This window comes from Babylonia areolata, chromosome 23, assembly GCF_041734735.1.
Source record: "Babylonia areolata isolate BAREFJ2019XMU chromosome 23, ASM4173473v1, whole genome shotgun sequence".
Taxonomy (NCBI): Eukaryota; Metazoa; Mollusca; class Gastropoda; order Neogastropoda; family Buccinidae; genus Babylonia; species Babylonia areolata.
This window is the reverse complement of record NC_134898.1, coordinates 27,602,998-27,623,410: the sequence shown is the minus strand read 5'-3', so window position 1 is coordinate 27,623,410 and position 20,413 is coordinate 27,602,998. Positions and strand designations below refer to the sequence as shown.

At 43.9% G+C, this 20,413-nt stretch overlaps 1 protein-coding gene across 1 annotated transcript in view; it reads right to left on the bottom strand.

Annotated features, from left to right (window-relative positions):
• LOC143297601 (DNA-directed RNA polymerase III subunit RPC2-like) overlaps positions 1-20,413 on the bottom strand; it is a 39,561-nt gene that overhangs the window by 9,760 nt on the left and 9,388 nt on the right. Inside the window, exons 9-20 of the mRNA XM_076610018.1 lie at positions 16,925-17,035; positions 14,895-15,080; positions 13,628-13,741; positions 11,699-11,809; positions 10,024-10,113; positions 8,687-8,858; positions 7,453-7,606; positions 7,072-7,146; positions 6,511-6,609; positions 4,733-4,860; positions 2,812-2,897; positions 1,982-2,105 (exon numbers count right to left, since the gene is read on the bottom strand). Of these exons, the coding sequence (XP_076466133.1) occupies positions 1,982-2,105; positions 2,812-2,897; positions 4,733-4,860; positions 6,511-6,609; positions 7,072-7,146; positions 7,453-7,606; positions 8,687-8,858; positions 10,024-10,113; positions 11,699-11,809; positions 13,628-13,741; positions 14,895-15,080; positions 16,925-17,035 (1,450 nt within the window). The remainder of the gene's footprint in view (positions 1-1,981; positions 2,106-2,811; positions 2,898-4,732; positions 4,861-6,510; positions 6,610-7,071; positions 7,147-7,452; positions 7,607-8,686; positions 8,859-10,023; positions 10,114-11,698; positions 11,810-13,627; positions 13,742-14,894; positions 15,081-16,924; positions 17,036-20,413) is intronic.

Genomic DNA, 20,413 nt, shown 5'->3' with positions numbered 1-20,413 from the left:
GTATGACTGTTTTTACCCCACCTTGTAGGCAGCCATACTCTGTTTTTGGGGGTGTGCATGCTGAGTATGTTCTTATTTCCATAACCCATCAATGCTGACATGGATTACAGGATCTTTAACGTGTGTATTTGATCTTCTGTTTGCGTATACACACAAAGGGGATTCAGGCACAAGCAGGTCTGCACAAATGTTGACCTGGGAGACTGGAAAAATCTCCACCCTTTACCCACCAGGTGCCGTTACCAAGATTTGAGCCCTCATATTGAAATTCCAACGCTTTAACCACTCGGCTATTGCGCCTGTCGAATTAAATCAAATTATGGTGCTTAGAGCCTCGCCAACCACTAAGGAAGGCCATCTCAAGGCTATAGCCACATTAGTATCTACTTCCAATCAAGGATAAAAGAAAAGAAAGAAAAAAGTACAATAAAAACCGTTTCAAGTTTTTCATTCAAAGTTTAAAAACCAGAGTTTAAAACATTTAAATCTAATAAAAAATGTTCACTTTTTTCAAGAAGTCCATTAGTGTCCATGGAGGGACATCATGAAACAAAAAGTCTTCAGAGAATCCACCGTGTAATGTCTGTGTCTAACATCATGCAGATCCCAGCAGTCAAGGAGCACGTGTTTCACAGTGAGAAGCTCGTGACAGGGAATACATCGAGGGGCCTCCTCCCCCTTTAACAAGTAAGAATGAGTAAGAAAAAGGTGCCACTGCGCAGTCTGCACAGCACAGACTCCTCACAAATGCAGTCAGCGATGTCACTTTGCTGACCCCACGCTGGAGCGTTGGTGGCCTTAGGGGGTAGCGCGTCTGCACAGGAAACCAGAGAATCTGAGTGCAGAGGTTTGAATCCCACGCTTGCCAGTATTTTCTTTCCCCTTTACACTAGACCTTGAAAGATCATCTGGATGATGGTCATTTGGATGCGGTGATAAACCAAGGTCCCATGTGTAGCATGCACTTAGCACATGTAAAAGAACCCCTGACAACAAAAGCATTGTCCCCAGCAGCTAAAGTCTGTAGAAAAATCCACTTTCATTGGAAAACAACTACACATGCAGGCATGACAAAGAAAAAGAAAAAAAGAAGAAGAAAAAAAAGAAAAAAAAAGAAGAAAAAGGGTGTCGGTGCACTGAAGCAACACTCTTCCCGGGAAGAGCAGCCTGAATTTCACACAGAGAAATCTGCTGTGAGAAATATGTAATATCAATATATAAGCTGTTTCAGGATGTGGTCCTGTCACTCCCCTGACCCTTCACTGTTTCACAGTATGGTCTTGCCCCCTCTGGGCTCAACATGAGGATATTCAACACAAATATGACGTCTGACCTCCTGTACAGATCAGAGACTTCGTTTGATGAAAATCAAATAAAACACATTGACTCTTTCTTTCTTTTTTTTGGACAAATAACAACCTTGACCATTAACCTCTCACCCTGCTTACCAGATCATCATAAAGGGGATGACTGGAAAGACCCACAATCCCACCAAGTGTGGTTCCTATACCACTTGTGGTTGCTGAGAAAGTACCAGTGTCAATGTTTGTTTGCCACTAGATGTGCATACACACATTCACACACAGACTAAATGATTACACAGACTTTGTTTACACACCTGAGTTAGAAAAATCACTATTACGAACAAGATGTCGGAAGCCGAACACTGTTCACAAACACCTCGCAACATGTTAGCAAACACCACAAGAACACCAACATAACAAACAAATCAAAGTGAAATAAAGCACAAAAAACAACAAAAAACAAGCAAAAAATCCAAAACAATCTATTTTTTCAAACAATTAATAATGAAAATAATAACAATGATGATAACAATAATGATAATAATAACAACAATAATAATAATAACACAATAACTACTACTACTACATCTTCTGCCACATCCACCACTACTACTACTTATCACAATAATAATAAACCAAATGAAAACTCAGGTAATCAAAGCACAGGGCAGTCTGACCTCTGTCCAGCGAAGCCTTGTTGAGGATGAGGGCATCTTCGATGTCATAGCCTGTGAAACTCGTCACTGCCACAATAGCATTCTGCCCAGCCGGTAGTTTGTCATAGTCAATCAGCTCTATCGTCTGCACACACACACGCACACATACACACACATGACCAACACAGAATAGTAACTAGAATATAATAAAAACTGGAATGATTAAAAAACAAAAAAAACAACAACAAAAAACAATAAAAAGAAAGCCTTCAAGGCTCACACAAGAATGCAAGTGTCCAAGTAATCCAAATGAGTTTGCCCCTGTTTCTGAGTTGGAATATAATTTATCCAAAAAAACAAAATACAAGAAGACATGCACTATGGCAAGGGGAGTAGGAAAAGATTTCAATTTTTTTTTTAAACTGAGATAAAGGCATATAAAATAAGGCTGCAAACGCCTACACAAGATATATATACACATAAAAAAACCAAACCAGATGAAAGGCATCAACATCACACGCCAAGCAAAAAACCAATACAACATGCATGCGTGCACACACACACACATGCCCACACACACAGTCACACAAACACACACATACACACACACACACGCACACACACACACACAGTCAGTCACACACACACTCAAACATTCGCACACACACACAAAGTCACAAACACATACACACAGTCTGTCACACAGTCAGTTACACACACACACACACACACACACACATACACACACAGTCAGTCAGTCACACACACACACACACACACACAGAGTCACACACGCACATACACACACGCGCACACACACTGACTCACTCACAAACACACACTTCACCCACCTTTGTTTTGACCAGGGGAGCCTGAGGGTAGGTCATGAGGTACATGAGGGTATCGATGCGGTTTCGCTGGTTGTAGCCAATGGTGCCTGTAACCGGGACATCAATTCCCCTGTCACTACTACTATCATTATTATTATCATTATCATGAGCATTATTAGCATTATTATTATCATTACCATTATGAACATTATCATCATTATCATCATCATTATTATCAGCATTATTCTTCTTCTTTTTATTATTACTATGAACATTACTGTTGTTATTCTTATTATCGTTTTCTTTAAAATTATTTTCTTCTTCTTCTTATCATTATCATCATTATTGTTATTGTTGTTGTTGTTGCTATTCATATTGTTTGTTTTTGTTTTTTGTTTTTTTTATTCTATTCTTTTTCTATCATTAATTTCCAAAACAATTATTATTATCTAATCTTTTATCATAATTTCTATAGGTTATGTACATATTCATTTCCATTTATATATATATATATATATATAATCATTTTTCACTTTTATGTTTTATTTCTTTTTTCTTTTCTTTTTTTTAATGTTTTTATTTTATGATCACTTGTTTCCCATTAAGGCCTGACTAACAAAGCATGTTGGGTTTGTCACACTGCTGGTCAGGCAACTGCTTGGCAGATGCGGTGTAGAGTATATGTAGCATATACGGATTTTAGTCCGAACGCAGTGATGCCTCTTTAACCCTTTCACTGCTAAACTCACATTTATGGCGCAGCTGGGTAGTGGATCCACTACCACTTCTTCTTCTTCGTTCATGGGCTGCAACTCTCACGTTCACATGTGTGTACACGAGTGAGCTTTTTACGTGTATGACTGTTTTTACACCCCCCCCACCCCCCCCCATGTAGTCAGCCATACTTCGCTTTTGGGGGTGTGCACGCTGGGTGTGTTCTTGTTTCCATAACCCACTGAATGCTGACATGGATTAAAGAATCTTTAACGAGCACATTTGATCTTCTGCTTGCGTATACACATGAAGGGGGTTCGGCATTAGCTGGTCTGCAGGTATGCTGACCTGGGAGATCGTAAAAATCTCCACCCTTTACCCACCAGACGCCATCACCGAGATTTGAACCCGGGACCTTCAGATTGAAAGTCCAATGCTTTAACCACTCGGCTATTGCACCCGTCGAATGGTGTTTACTACACTGGCTGAAAACTTACACCGCCGATTGCCGGAAATTCAACATCATTTCACCATGGTTATGAATGGCGTTTCTTCTTCTTCTTCATTCTTCTTCTTCATTTGTGGGCTGCAACTCTCACATTCACTCATATGTACACGAGTGGGCTTTTACGCTTATGGCCGTTTTTACCCCACCATCCAGTCAACCATACTCCGCTTTCAGGGCTGTGCATGCTGGGTATATTCTTGTTTCCATAACCCGGACTCCTGCATTCAGCGATAACTTTAATTTTCCCCACACAGAAGGTCACACAGTTATCAATGATTCTAGTTTTCCTGTGTCATGCATAATTCAATAACACCAAGCTTTCCTAGGACATGTCATGCATTTATCAACGACACCAAGCTTTCCTAGGAAATGTCATGCATTTATCAACGACACCAAGCTTTCCTAGGAAATGTCATGCATTTATCAATGACACTAAGCTTTCCTAGGAAATGTCATACATTTATCAGTGACACCAAGCTTTCCAAGGAAATGTCATTATCTTTGGAACAACATTAGTTTTTTTTTTCTGGGACAGCACGCATTTCGTAAATGACACTTTTGTTTTCCTGGGAAATGTCATGTGTGTAAAAGAAAAAAAAGCTTTCCACCAATAACACTAATCTTCCTGAGATGTACAGAGTGTTACAAGGACACTGGTAGTGAAAGATACATAGACAGGAAGACAGACAGACAGACAGACAGACAAGGGAGAAGAAGTACCCATGGCCTGTTTTCCCATGGCACACTGGTAGGTGTTCCGCGGGGACTGGTTGTGGTTGGGGAAGGGGATCAGCCCCGCGCATACCCCTAGGATGGTGAACGGGTCGATCTCCAGGTGAGTGGTCCCCCTGTCAACACAGACACAGACAGCACTCAGGGACTGTCACTGTGACACAGCACTCAGGGACTGTCACTGACACGCCACTCACTGTACAATGACACAGCACTCACTGTCACTGACACAGCACTCACTGTCACTGACACAGCACTAAAGCACTCACAGTCAATGACACAGCACTCAGGGACTGTCACTAACACAGCTCTCTGTCAATGACACAGCACTCAGGGACTGTCATTGACACAGCTCTCTGTCAATGACACAGCACTCAGGGACTGTCACTGACACAGCACTCACGGTCACTGACACAGCACTCACTGTCACTGACACAGCACTCAAGCACTCACAGTCACTGACACAGCACTCAGGGACTGTCACTAACACAGCTCTCTGTCAATGACACAGCACTCAGGGACTGTCACCTACACAGCTCTCTGTCAATGACACAGCACTCAAGGACTGTGACTAACACAGCTCTCTGTCAATGACACAGCACTCAGGGACTGTCACTAACACAGCTCTCTGTTAATGACACAGCACTCAGGGACTGTCACTGACACAGCCCTCTGTCAATGACACAGCACTCAGGGACTGTCACTAACACAGCTCTCTGTCAATGACACAACACTCAGGGACTGTCATTGACACAACACTCACTGTCAATGACTTAGCACTCAGGGACTGTCACAGCACTCACTGTCAATGTAAAACTCTCTCTCTTCTTCCTGACAAACCGAACACAGCAGAATATGTATGTGATGCTACTCAGAGGAACGTGTACATGATAGAACACAGCAGAATGTGTATGTGGTAGTACTCAGAAGAATATGATGAAATATAGTAGACTCCACAGGTGATGGTACACAGCAGAATGTGCATGTGATGGAACATCGCAGAATATGTATCCGATGGTATACAGAAAAATGTATATGTTATCGAGCATAGCAGAATGCATATGTGATGGATCATAGATTGTGTATGTGATGGAACACAGCAGAATGGGTATGTGTGGAACACAGCAGAATGTATATGTGATGATACACAGAAGAATGTGCATGTGATGGAACACACAAGAATGTGTATGTGATGGAACGCAGCAGAAGGTATATGTGATGGTACACAGCAAAATGTATATGTGATGGTACACAGAAGAATGTGTATGTCATGGAACACAGCAGAATGTGAATCTGATGGAACATATCAGAATGTGTATGTGATAAAACACAGCAGAATGTGTATGTGATGAAACACAGAATGTGGATATGATGGAACACTTCAGAATGTGTATGTGATGGAACACAGCAGAATGTGTATGTGATGGAATACTTCAGAATGTGTATGTGATGAAACACAGAATGTGTATGTGATGGAACACAGCAGAATGTGTATGCGATGGAACACAGCAGAATGTGTATGTGATGGAATACTTCAGATGTGTATGTGATAAAACACTGTGATGAAAGACAGCAGAATATGGATAGGATGGAACACAGCAGAACGTGTATATGGTGGAACATACTGTACACAGAGGAATGTGTATGTGAATGGAAACACAGCTGAATGTGTATGTGATAAAACACAGCAGAATGTGGATATGACAGAATGCTTCAGAATTTGTATGTGACTGTACATAGCAGAATGTGCCTGCAAAGCTACTCACTGTTTGATCTTGTTTTCATACATGGCGATCAAGGAGTCGTTCTCCTCATTCACGTCAAGATATTCCACCAGTCCTTCCTGGATGAAGTCTTCAAAGCTCCTGACACATGCAGGTGAAACAAGAATTTCAATGCTTCTCTCTGGCTGTCCCTCTCTCCATTGCACACACACACACACACACACACACACACACACACACACACGCATGCATGCATGCATGCACATCTTAATGTAATGGATTCCGCATGCTCCCACTCTTACTCATTTCGGTCATCCATCATTCCCCAAATGCATCACTCCTTCCAGACAAAGTTCTTTGAATTTGTGAATCATCTCACGAACACGATTAGCAAAACAACTGCTTGGACTGCTTCAGATAAACCCAGGTGTGGCAGTGGAAGGGGTAATCAGAAAGAGAGGTGTGGGGAGTAATGACACTGAAAGGGTGCAGGTGATGGGACAACAGCAAAAAAAAAAAAAGAAAAAAAAAAGAGATTCATATCACATCATAGACTGACTCAAAGCATTATACACTGGTCACCCAGGAAACTCACTCACTCACCTCAAGCCTTGGGACAACTCCTTGATGTGCTTGTCTGTCACCAGTGGTCTCTGGTTCGTCACAATGATGTATGGTCTGTGAGACAGTCGTGCACACACACACACATACACACATACAAGTGCATGTGCACACACACGCACACACACACACACACATGCACACACTCATGCTGGTAAAAATCTATCAATATATGTGGAAAATGCACACACACACACACACACACACACACATATGCTGGTAAATATCTATCAATATATGTGGAAAAATGGAAAAATAAAAACTTGTACTACTACTAGTACTACTACAACTGCTACTATACTACCATCATTACTACCACTACTACAACACACATATAATGTGTGTACACACACACACACACACCTGCAAACACGGCCCCCGTCAGAAGCAATGTAGATGCAGCGCAGAGACTTCCTGACATGGATGGACACGAAGCGACTGATGCGACCGGTGCGGCGCAGCCAGCGGAAGTGAGAGACAAGGAATTCGTGACCACTGGTCACTCCCAGGATGATACCTGCCACACCACATCATTTCAGTATCTCTTGGAGGCATCACTGCTTTCAGACAAATCATGTACACTACACCACATCATATCAGTATCTCTAGGAGGCATCACTGCTTTTGGACGAACCTATGCACGCTGCACCACATCATTTCAGTATCTCTTGGAGGCATCACTGCTTTCGGACAAATCATGTACACTACACCACATCATATCAGCATCTCTAGGAGGCATCACTGCTTTCGGACGAACCTATGCACGCTACACCACATCATTTCAGTATCTCTAGACAGCAACACTGCTTTCAGACAAATCCATGTACGCTACACCACATCATTTCAGTATCTCTAGGCAGCAACACTCTTTCGGACAAATCCATGTATGCTACACCACATCATATCAGTATCTCTAGGAGGCATCACTGCTTTCAGACAAATCCATGTACACTACACCACACCAGTTTTAGTATCTCTAGGAGGCATCATTGCTTTCGGACAAATCCATGTACGCTACACCACACCATTTCAGTATCTCTAGGAGGCATCACTGCTTTCGGACAAATCCATGTACGCTACACCACATCATTTCAGTATCTCTAGGAGGCATCATTGCTTTCGGACAAATCCATGGACGCTACACCACATCACGTCAGTGTCTCTAGGAGGCATCACACTTTCCCCAAAATCCATGTACGCTACACCACATCTGCCTGTCATGCCACAGACCAAAGCCACAGACCATTGAAAGAGCCAGGAAAGAGAGACAGAGAGACAGACTGGGACTACAGAGGAATCAGAAGCCACAGACCGTTGAAAGAGCCAGGAAAGACAGACAGAGACAGAGAGACAAACAGAAGGATCAGAAGCCACAGACCGTTGACACAGGAAAGAGAGACAGAGACAGAGACACAGAGACCGAGACAACAGAAGGATCAAAAGCCACAGACCATTGACACAGGAAAGAGAGACAGAGACAGAGACACAGAGACCGAGACAACAGAGGAGTCCAAAGCCACAGACTGTTGACACAGGAAAGAGAGACAGAGACAGAGACACAGAGACAGAGACAACAGAGGGATCCAAAGCCACAGACCATTGAAGAAGACGGTGTGACAGTCAGGGGAAGAGAACTCCTCCCCACTGAGCTCTCTGAGGTCCTCCACGCCAGACCCGTACGCCAGGCTGATGAGGAGCTGGTCGTTCTTCTCCGTCTGGTCTGTGGTGATGTGGGTCATTAGGGCCAGGTTCTTCACCAGACCGCATGCCTGTCATCATCATCATCCTCACCATCATTATCATTACCATCATCATCATATGCCTCTCATTGTCATCATCATCACGATTACCATCATCATTACCATCATAATAAACATCGTTATCATCGTCACCACCACCATCATCATCATGTGTTGTTACTTTTCTGCCTGGTCTGTGGTGATGTGGGTCATTAGGACCAGGTTCTTCACCAGACCGCATGCCTGTCATCATCATCATTATCATCATCGTCGTCAGTATCAACATCATCATCATCATCATGTGTGGTCACTTCTCCGTCTGGTCTGTGGTGATGTGGGTCATTAGGACCAAGTCCTTCACCAGACCGCATGCCTGTCATCATCATCATCATTATCATTATTCATCATCACATGCCTGTCATCCTTGTCATCATCATTATCCATCATTATCATTACCATCAACATCACATACCTGTCATCATCATCGCCATTACCATCATCATCATGTGTTGTCACTGATCTGTCTTGAACGTTACATGGTAATGTGGGTCATCAGATGGCACACCGGTCATCATCATCATCATTATCATCATCATAAACATCACCATCATTACCATCATCATCATCATCAGCATCATGTGTTGTCACTGATCCGCCTTGAACATGACATGATAATGATGTTGGTCCTTAGACCGCAAACTGGTCATCGTCATCATCATTATCATCATCATCACCATCATCATGATTATCATCACCATCATTATGATTATCATCACCATCACCATCTTCATCATGTGCTGCCCCTCTCCGTCTGGTCTCTGGTGGGTCATCCAGGCCAGGTTCTTCACTAGAATTTTACTGCACACTGTTCCACTGTTCTTTACTTCACACTGGTCACACAACTTACTGTACACCACATACTGAATCTTATTCACTACACACAGCACACTTAATGTTTCAACCCCTACACACCGTCCACTGTTAAGTTAACACGGATAACAAAAGCAGTAACTACACACCATCACACACACCGAGCATTTACACAAGTACCATCATCAGAACTACCTATAAAACAGTCATGTCAGGACAGAACAACAGTGTCACAAAACACACACCAAAACAGAAGAAAGGAGAAGAAGAAAAAGACACACTGTCAGGTGAAGCACAACACACAGGTGACATAAACAGGGGTTACCTCCCCCTCAGGGGTATCACAGGGACACAGCATGCCCCACTGGGAAGGCTGAAGGGAGCGAGGCCCGCTCACTTTCCGCGTCTTCTCAAACTGCACACACACATGGCCCATCACACTTCTCGTCACACTTCGCCTTCTCTTTCCTTCATTTTCACCTTTCCACAAAGACGTTTCAGCTTCAGTTTCAATGCGTTCAGACATATCCATGTACGCTACACATCTGCAAGGCAGATGTCTGACTAGTAGCATAACCAAATGGCGCTGGTCAGTCCTTGAGTGCATGCATATAGTATTTGTGTATCTTTCAGAGTACATTCCAAGACCAACACCTCAACCACACCACCCTTCACAGAGAAAGACAACAGCCATGAACAACTTGACCTTAAGGGCAGACTGCCCATAGGCTGTTAAACTCATCACTTCAGAGTGGATTTCTTCTGCAGAATTTTACCAGAGGACAACACTTACAGCTGCCATGGGTTCTTTTACAAAGCTCCAAGTGTGCTGCTCATGGGACCTCAGCTTATCGTCTCATTCAAATGACTAGTCACTCAGTTTGATTTTCCAGTCAAACGTGGGAGAAAGGGCAAGAGCGGGAATGGAACTCAGGCCCCCATGAACACTGTCGTGGCAGACAAACTTCTTAACCACTCTGCCACCTTTTTCCTTCCTCTTCCAACAAAGATGATGGATGGGAATAAAAGGATGGGGCAGGGGGAGCTGGTGGGGGGGTGGAGGGTTGCAGCAGGGTGAGCTGTGTAGGAGGGTGTTCTGGGAATAGCATCTGAGTTTTGGAAGGTTTGGGAATTGGAAGGGGTTGGGTGGTGGAGTTGAGCTGAAAAAGAATTAATAAAATAATGCACACATGTACACACGTGCCACCATGTGTACATGCCAGTGCATTTACATGATACTATACCATTTAGGTTAATCATACAAATCTACCAACATGACTGTGTCTTAAAACTGTAGGACAGCGTGAATATGGTAAATTAATCAGGATTTGTTTGTTTGACTGTCTCATGGGAAATTCTTTCTCTTAGTTCATGGCAGTTGTCTTTTACAATGGTTACCATTAGAGTAAGTTAAGTTTCTGTATCATCTGCACCAATCTGATTATAATGCGTGTGTGTGTGTGTGCGCACACACACACACACACACACACACACACACACTTCACCCAAACACACATGTACACCCCTCTCACACACACATACCTGCACACAAACACAGAGCATGAACACACACACACACACACACACACACTCACACACACACACATACACACTCTCCCCCCCCCCCCCACCCCCCCCCACACACACACATGTGCACCCCTCCCACACACACACCTGCACACAAACAGAGCATGAACAAATAAACACACACACACACATACATATACACACATCATACACACACACACACACGCGCGCACACACACGAACACATGCACACGGACACACACATGTACACGTACACACACAACACACACACACACATGAACCAGAAACGTACACACACACACATGCACCACACACACACACACATACACACACACAACACACACACACATGCACCAGAAATGTACACACACACACACACATGCACCACACACACACACACACATACACACACACACCCCCCACACACACAAACAGCAGTTTAAGTGGGTCACCTGGCTGTTGACACGGGTCATCATGCCTAAGGCAGAGATGTAGGAGAGGCGAGACAGGACCTGTGTGATGCCCCCACGGTCCATCTTGAAGCGCTTGATAGTCCAGTTGCCCTGCACCACACCACACCACCATCACCATGACAACAACAACAACAATAATGATAATAATAATCATGACAATAATAATAGTAATAACAACAACAAAAATAATAATGATAATGAGAAGAAGAAGAAGAATGATGATGATGATGATGATAATAAAAAAATAAATAAAAAAAAATCTCTGGATTCTCCCATCATGTCCGATGGATGAGTAGGCATCCAGATATCATTATCATTATTGCTATTATTGTTGTCATGGTTATCATCATCATCATCATCATTATTTTTATCATCATCATCAGCAGCAGCAATATCATCATTATCATTATTATTATTACTATTATTATCATTACTACCATGGATAATAATAACATAATGATAATAATAATCATAATAATAACAACTACAACAGTAATAGAAAATAAAAGAATGATAATAACAGAAATAATGATAATTATAATAAGGATGATAATATTAACAATAATGATAATAATAACAACAACAACAACAACAATAATAATAATACTAAGGAACATAACCGAAAAAACATTAAAATACAAATTTGATAATACTGTTTGTAGAAGCAGTGTAACATCACTGACAACACCCACCCCTATCTCACCTCATCCCTCCCCCCACCCCCCCTCAACACCTGACACACTGGACAACTTTTCAACATGATGATGACACTATGAATAACTTCTTTGTCAGCATTCCATGACACCAACAGCACAGACAATCTCTTTACAAACATGACGTAACACTGACAGTATGGACATTTCCTTTATCAACACACCACTGATGGCACACACACCTTATCAACAAGACACAACTCGGACACCATGAACAATTTCTTTATCGATGATAAAACGACAAGAAGGAATGGATGGGTCTTCACCAATATGACACAACACTGATGACACAGATGGGTCTTCACCAATATGACACAACACTGATGACACAGATGAGTCTTCACCAATATGACACAACACTGATGACACAGATGAGTCTTCACCAATACGACACAACACTGATGACACAGATGAGTCTTCACCAATATGACACAACACTGATGACACAGATAAGTCTTCACCAATATGACACAACACTGATGACACAGATAAGTCTTCACCAATACGACACAACACTGATGACACAGGTGAGTCTTCACCAATATGACACAACACTGATGACACAGATGAGTTTTCACCAATATGACACAACACTGATGACACAGGTGAGTCTTCACCAATATGACACAACACTGATGACACAGGTGAGTCTTCACCAATATGACACAACACTGATGACACAGGTGAGTCTTCACCAATATGACACAACACTGATGACACAGGTGAGTTTTCACCAATATGACACAACACAAACAAGCAGGCAGGCAGACAGACAGACAGACAGGCAGGCAGACAGACAGACAGACAAACAGGCAGGCAGTCAGGCAGCCATACAGACAGAAAGGCATACAGACAGACAGACAGACAAACAGGCAGGCAGTCAGGGAGCCATACAGACAGAAAGGCAGACAGACACTGAGACAGGCAGGCAGACAGACAGACAGACAAACAGGCAGGCAGTCAGGCAGCCATACAGACAAACAAACAGAAAGGCAGACAGACACTGAGACAGAAAGGCAGACAGACACTGAGACAGAAAGGCAGACAGACAGACAGACAAACAGGCAGGCAGGCAGACAGACAAACAGGCAGGCAGACAGACACTGAGACAGGCAGGCAGACAGACCGACAGACAAACAGACTGACAGACAGACAGACAGACATGAGGGGAGGGGGAGAGAGGAGGCGGACTGACGGTGGAGATAGCGTTGACCAGGCCGTTGGTGATGCTGTCTTTGCGGAAGTAGTGCAGGATGTCAAACTGCTGGGTTCGAACCTTGATGATGGTCTTGTTGGCCACCATCCTCAGCTGCACAACGCAACACACACAACACACACCATGTCAAAGGCTGTCTGTATCATAATAATAATAATAATAAAAAAAAAGTTGAGTGCTTTCCTTCCTTAAAGGGAGCTCAAAGCACATTATAATAAACATTAAACACACACACATGCAATAACTCACAAAAGGAAGAAGAAGAACATTATTTAGTGTATGAAAGTATAGAACAGATTCAGAGAATACACATATTACGTTGCTTAATTACACACACACACACACACACACACACACACACACACACACAGAGGTAGAGAGAGAGAGAGTTTGCAAGGCTTATAACTGAGTAGGTATGAAAGGTCTATTCATAAGCATTTTCAAAAAGATTTGTTTTCAGACCAGTTTTAAAAGATTGAAATGAGGGATAGTGACGAAAATCATGAAGCAAAATCTTCCAGACAGATGGAGCTGAATGAGAACTGGAAGAATCACCAAAGGATCAGGTTTTAATACAGGAAGCAATTCAGCACTCTGTAGCTGTCTGACTAAAGTATCTTCCAGGGTTGGGTTTTTTGTTTGTTTGTGTGTGTGTGTGTGTGTGTGTGTGTGTGTGTGTGTGTGTGTCTATAATCTATATTGTTCATTTTTTAGAATGTTTGAAACCATAACTTTCATTGCTGACTCACAAAGGATCCCACCACACATGCTGACCACACATTCCCACAAAACACTTGTGGGAGTGCATGAAGCACTGATGAGTCCGGTCACACCCACTTTCAGTCACTGTCTGCTCTATACCTTCCATGTGACGGGTGCAATGGCAGAACGGTTAGAGCACTGGACTGACGCCCAAGTTTCCCGAGTTCGAACCCCGCTTTTGATGCACCTGATGGGTTCAGGTTGGAGATTTTTTTCTCCCAGATCAACAGATGCGCAGACCTGCTGGTGCCTGAAGCCCCTTTGTGTGCATACACATGCAGAATATCAAAACACACTGCAACATACACACACAACATACCCACTGCGCACACCTCAGAAAACGTGGCGTGGCTGCTTACACGGCAGGGTAAAAACGGTCAAAACACATTGGAGTCCACTCATACATATGAGTGAACATGGGAGTTCATACAAGTGAACATGGAAGCTACAGCCCACAAGAAGAACACCTTCCCAGCCTCCTCACCTCCATGTTGAACTTCTTGAAGAGATCCTCAAACAGGAGAGAGAGAAGCTGGCCTGCCAGCTCCAGACGCTTGTTGCCGTAGTAGTCGCTGTCGTCCTCCCCGATGACACTGTTCTGGGCCAGGATGACGCGTCGGATCATGATGGCCAGGTAGGTGGCTTTGCCCTGGAAGTTCAGCTGAGGAACCTGGGGAACAGACAGGTAGGCACCGCACGGTGCAGGGGAATGGAGGACAGACAGACACCGCATGGTGCAGGGGAATGGAGGACAGACAGACACCGCATGGTGCAGGGGAATGGAGGACAGACAGACACCACATGGTGCAGCGGAATGGAGGACAGACACATACAACACGGTGCAGGGGAATGGAGGACAGACACATACAACACGGTGCAGGGGAATGGAGGACAGACAGACACCACATGGTGCAGCGAAATGGAGGACAGACACATACAACACGGTGCAGGGGAATGGAGGACAGACAGACACCACATGGTGCAGCGGAATGGAGGACAAACACATACAACACAGTGCAGGGGAATGGAGACCAGACAGACACCACATGGTGCAGCGGAATGGAGGACAGACAGACACCACATGGTGCAGGGGAATGAAGGACAGACAGACACCGCATGGTGCAGGGGAATGGAGGACAGACAGACACCGCATGGTGCAGGGGAATGGAGGACAGACAGACACCGCATGGTGCAGGGGAATGGAGGACAGGCAGACACCACATAGTGCAGGTTACATGGAGGACAGGCATGGTGCAATTACACGTCAGGTCATGTCTTGTACTATCATGTTTTACGCCTTGTCCTGGGGTGTTGTCATGTCCTGTCATGTTTTATGTCCTTTAATGATGTGTCAGGTCATGTCCTGTCCTGTTCTGTTTTATGCCTTGTCCTGATGTGTTGTCATGTCCTGTCCTGTCCTGTCATGTTTTATGCCTTGTCCTGATGTGTTGTCATGTCCTGTCCTGTCCTGACATGTTTTATGCCTTGTCCTGATGTGTTGTCATGTCCTGCCCTGTTCTGACATGTTTTATGCTTTGCCCTGATGTGTTGTCATGTCCTGTCCTGTTCTGACATGTTTTATGCCTTGTCCTGATGTGTTGTCATGTCCTGTCCTGTCCTGTTCTGACATGTTTTATGCCTTGTCCTGATGTGTTGTCATGTCCTGTCCTGTTCTGTTTTATGCCTTGTCCTGATGTGTTGTCAGGTCATGTCCTGTCCTGTTCTGACATGTTTTATGCCTTGTCCTGATATATTGTCATGTCCTGTTCTGACATGTTTTATGCCTTGCCCTGATATGTTGTCCTGTCCTGTCCTGTCCTGCTTTATGCCTTGCCCTGATATGTTGTCCTGTCCTGTCCTGTCACGTTTTATGCCTTGTCCTGATGTGTTGTCAGGTCATGTCCTGTCCTGTTTTATGTCCTGTCCTGTCATGTTTTATGCCTTGTCCTGATGTGTCGTCAGGTCCTGTCCCATTCTGTCACGTTTTGTGCCTCGTCCTGATGTGTCGTATCTTACCAAGTCATGCTTCCAGATGTGCCATCCCATGTTCTGACGAGTTGTATCTTGTTTTGTCATGTGCTTATCCTGTCATGTCACCAGGTATTTTATGACTGTCCTGATGTGTCATATCTCGTCATGTTGCTAGGCATTTTATTCCCTATCCTGACATGTCATATCTTGTCTCGTCATGTATCATCTTGTCCTGTCACGCTGCCACATGTTTTATGCCATGTACTGACGTGCCGTATCTAGTCTGGTCATATCACCAATGTTTTATACCATGAGCTGATGTGTCATATCCTGTGATATCCTGTAACGTCTTGTCCTTCACCAGGTGTCTCATGCATGCAACATAACTGAATTACTTTTCACACACACAGAGAAACAAAAGCACACACACACACACACACACATGCATACACACACACACACACACACGTACACACACACACACACACACACACAGACCGTGCGCGCACACAAACACACACACAGACAAGGAGAAGAACTGACCGGCACATGGGCCAGCACAAGGTTGTACAGCATTTCCCGCCCCTCCTCCTCGTTGGTCCGCTTGGCCCCCCAGCTCCTGATGCGCGTCTTGCTGCCGATGTACCGCAACGCCTGCAACATCACCCCCACAACTGTGTCAGCCTGGCCCCACAATGTGGATAAACACAGTAACACACAACCCATGGAACTTGTCAGCCTGGCCCCACAATGTGGATAAACACTCACACACAACCCACACCACTGTCACTGTCTCAGCCTGGCCAGGCAATATGGATAAACACACTCACACACAACCCATAAAACTGTCAGCCTGGCCCAACAATGTGGAATTGCCGAATGGTTAAAGCGTTGGACTTTCAATATGGGGGTGCCGGGTTTGAATTTTGGTGGCGCCTGGTGGGTAAAGGGTGGAGATTTTTTCCGATCTCCCAGGTCAGCATATGTGCAGACCTGCCAATGCCTGAACCCCTTTTGTGTGTATATGCAAGCAGAAGATCAAATACAAAGATCCTGTAATCCATGTCAGCGTTTGGTGCGTTATGGAAACAAGAACATACCCAGCATGCATACCCCAAAAAATGTAGTATGGTTGTGTACATGGCGGGGTAAATAAACAAAATGGTCATATGTGTAAAATGTTACATGTTTGTCTGAGTGTGTATGTGTGCATGCCTGAAATCTGATTGAATGACAAAGGAAATGAATGATGAGCGCCCAATGGCAGCTGTCAGTCGGATCTACCCAGGTAGGCAGCCTGTTGTGTAAATGACCCCGTGTTTGTAAAGCGCTTAGAGCTTGGTCTCCAACCGAGATTAGGAGCTATACAAGTATCCATATCAATCAATAAATAAACACAGTCACACACAAAACATGCAACTGTCAGCCTGGCCCAGCAATGTGGATAAACAAAGTCACACATGACCCCCACAACTGTGTCAGCCTGGCCCCGCAATGTGTATAAACACAATCACACACTACCCACACCACTGTCAGCCTGGCCCCACAATGTGGATACACACACACACACACTACCCACACAACTGTCAGCCTGGCTCCACAATGTGGATAAACACAGTCACACACAACCCATGCAACTTGTCAGCCTGGCCCCACAACGTGGATAAACACACTCACACACAACCCATGCAACAGTCAGCCTGGCCCTACAATGTGGATAAACACATTACACACAACCCCCACCACTGTCTGCCAGGCCATGCAATATGGATAAACAGTCACACACAATACATGCAACTTGTCAGCCTGGCCCTACAACGTGGATAGACACGCTCACACACAGCCTATGCAACTGTCAACCTGGCTCTACAATTTGGATAAACAGTTACACACAATCCCCACCACTGTCAGCCTGGCCATGCAATATGGATAAACACAATCACATACAACCTATGCAACTGTCAGCATGGCCCCACAACATGGATAAACACAGTCACACACAATTCATGCAACTTGTCAGCCTGGCCCCACAATGTGGATAAACACACTCACACACAACCCATGCAACTGTCAGCCTGGCTCCACAATGTGGATAAACAGTCACACACCTCATGCAACAGTCAGCCTGGCCCCACAATGTGGATAAACACAGTCACACCCAACCCACACCACTGTCAGCCTGGCCATGCAATATGGATAAACACAGTCACACAGAACCCATGCAAGTGTTAGCCTGGCCACACAATATAGATACACACAGTCACACGCAACCCCCACAACTGTCAGCTTGGTCATGCAATGTGGATAAATACAGTCATACACAAGCCCTGTAATTGTTAGCTTGGCCAAGTAATGTGGATAAACAGAGTCACCTGACATTAACAGTGAGCCCAGCTACATACTGTGGATAAACAGTCACCATACATTAATTTATAGCCTGGTCTTGTAATGTTGATCTATACACAGTAATCAGATACTGTCAGCACATCCATGTAATGTGGATAAACACAGGTCACTCCATACAATTACTTATCAGTCCCCAAAATGTGATGTGGATAGTCACCATGCATTCACTGTCAGCCCAACCATGTAATGTGGATAAGCACAGTCACCTTACAAAGTTACATTGACTGTCAGCCCTGCCATGTGACATGGATAAACACAGTCACCATGCATTGTCAGCTGAGCCGTGTCATGTGGATCAACAGTCACCGTACATTAACTGTCAGTCCAGCCGTGCAATGTGGATAAACAGTCACCATACATTGTCAACTTCGCCTTGCAATATGGATCAAAAGTCATGAATACACTGTCTGACCAGCCATGTATTGTGGATAAACAGTCACCAAACATCAATTGTCAGTCCAGCCATGCAATGTGGATAAACAGTCACCATACTGTGATATATTAACTGTTAGCCCAGGCATGCTATGTTGATAAACACAGTCACCATACACCTGTCAGTCTGGCCTTGTAATGTGGATAAACACAGATATTAATATATATATTAATATATCACCATATATTAATTTGTCAGCCATGCCATGCAACGAGGATAAACAGTTACCATATCAAATGCCAGCCTGGCCATGTAATGTGGGTAAACAGCCACCATAAGTTAATTTGCATAGATAAACAGTCACTGTAAGTTACAAAAGTTAACTAATGTGGATAAATAGTCACCATACATTTATTAATGTGGATAAACAGTCACCATAGGTTACAAAAGTTAACTAATGTGGATAAACAGTCACCATACATTAACTAATGTGGATAAACAATCACCAAAAGTTGACTAATGTGGATAAACAGTCACCATAAGTTAACTTATGTGGATAAAGAGTCACCATATTAACTGTCAGCCTCGCCATGTAATCTGGATAAATACAGTCTGAGTCACCATAAGTTAACTGCCAACCTGGCCATGTAATGAGGTTAAACACAATCACAATGTACAGTCAGTCCAGCAACGCAATGTTAACAGTCACTATACATTGTCAGTGATGCCATATAATGTGAATAAACACCATTACCAAAAGTTTAACTGTCAGCTAAGCCATGTAATGTGGATCGACATAGTCACCATACACTGTCAGCCTTTTTCTTCCCCCTCAAGGCCTAAAAGTGTTGGGTTACGCTGCTGGTCAGGCATCTGCTTCGCAGATGTGGAGTTGGACATATGGATTTGTCCGAACACAGTGATGCCTCCTTGAGTAACTGAACTGAACTGTCAGCCTCGTCTTTTAATGTTGAAAAACATAGTAACCACACACTGTCAGCAAGGCCACACAATGTGGATAAACACTCTTACCATTAATAACAGCCAGCCAGGCAATGCAAAACTGCAATGTGGATTAACACACTCACCACAAATCAACTTTCTCTTTTAATTTTTTTGTTCTCATTCAATCTGTCTCACACACACACACACACACACTCAAACATACACTCACACATATGCACACAACACACACACACACACACACAAACACACACACACACACACACAATAAGTTGCATGCAGAGCAGTGT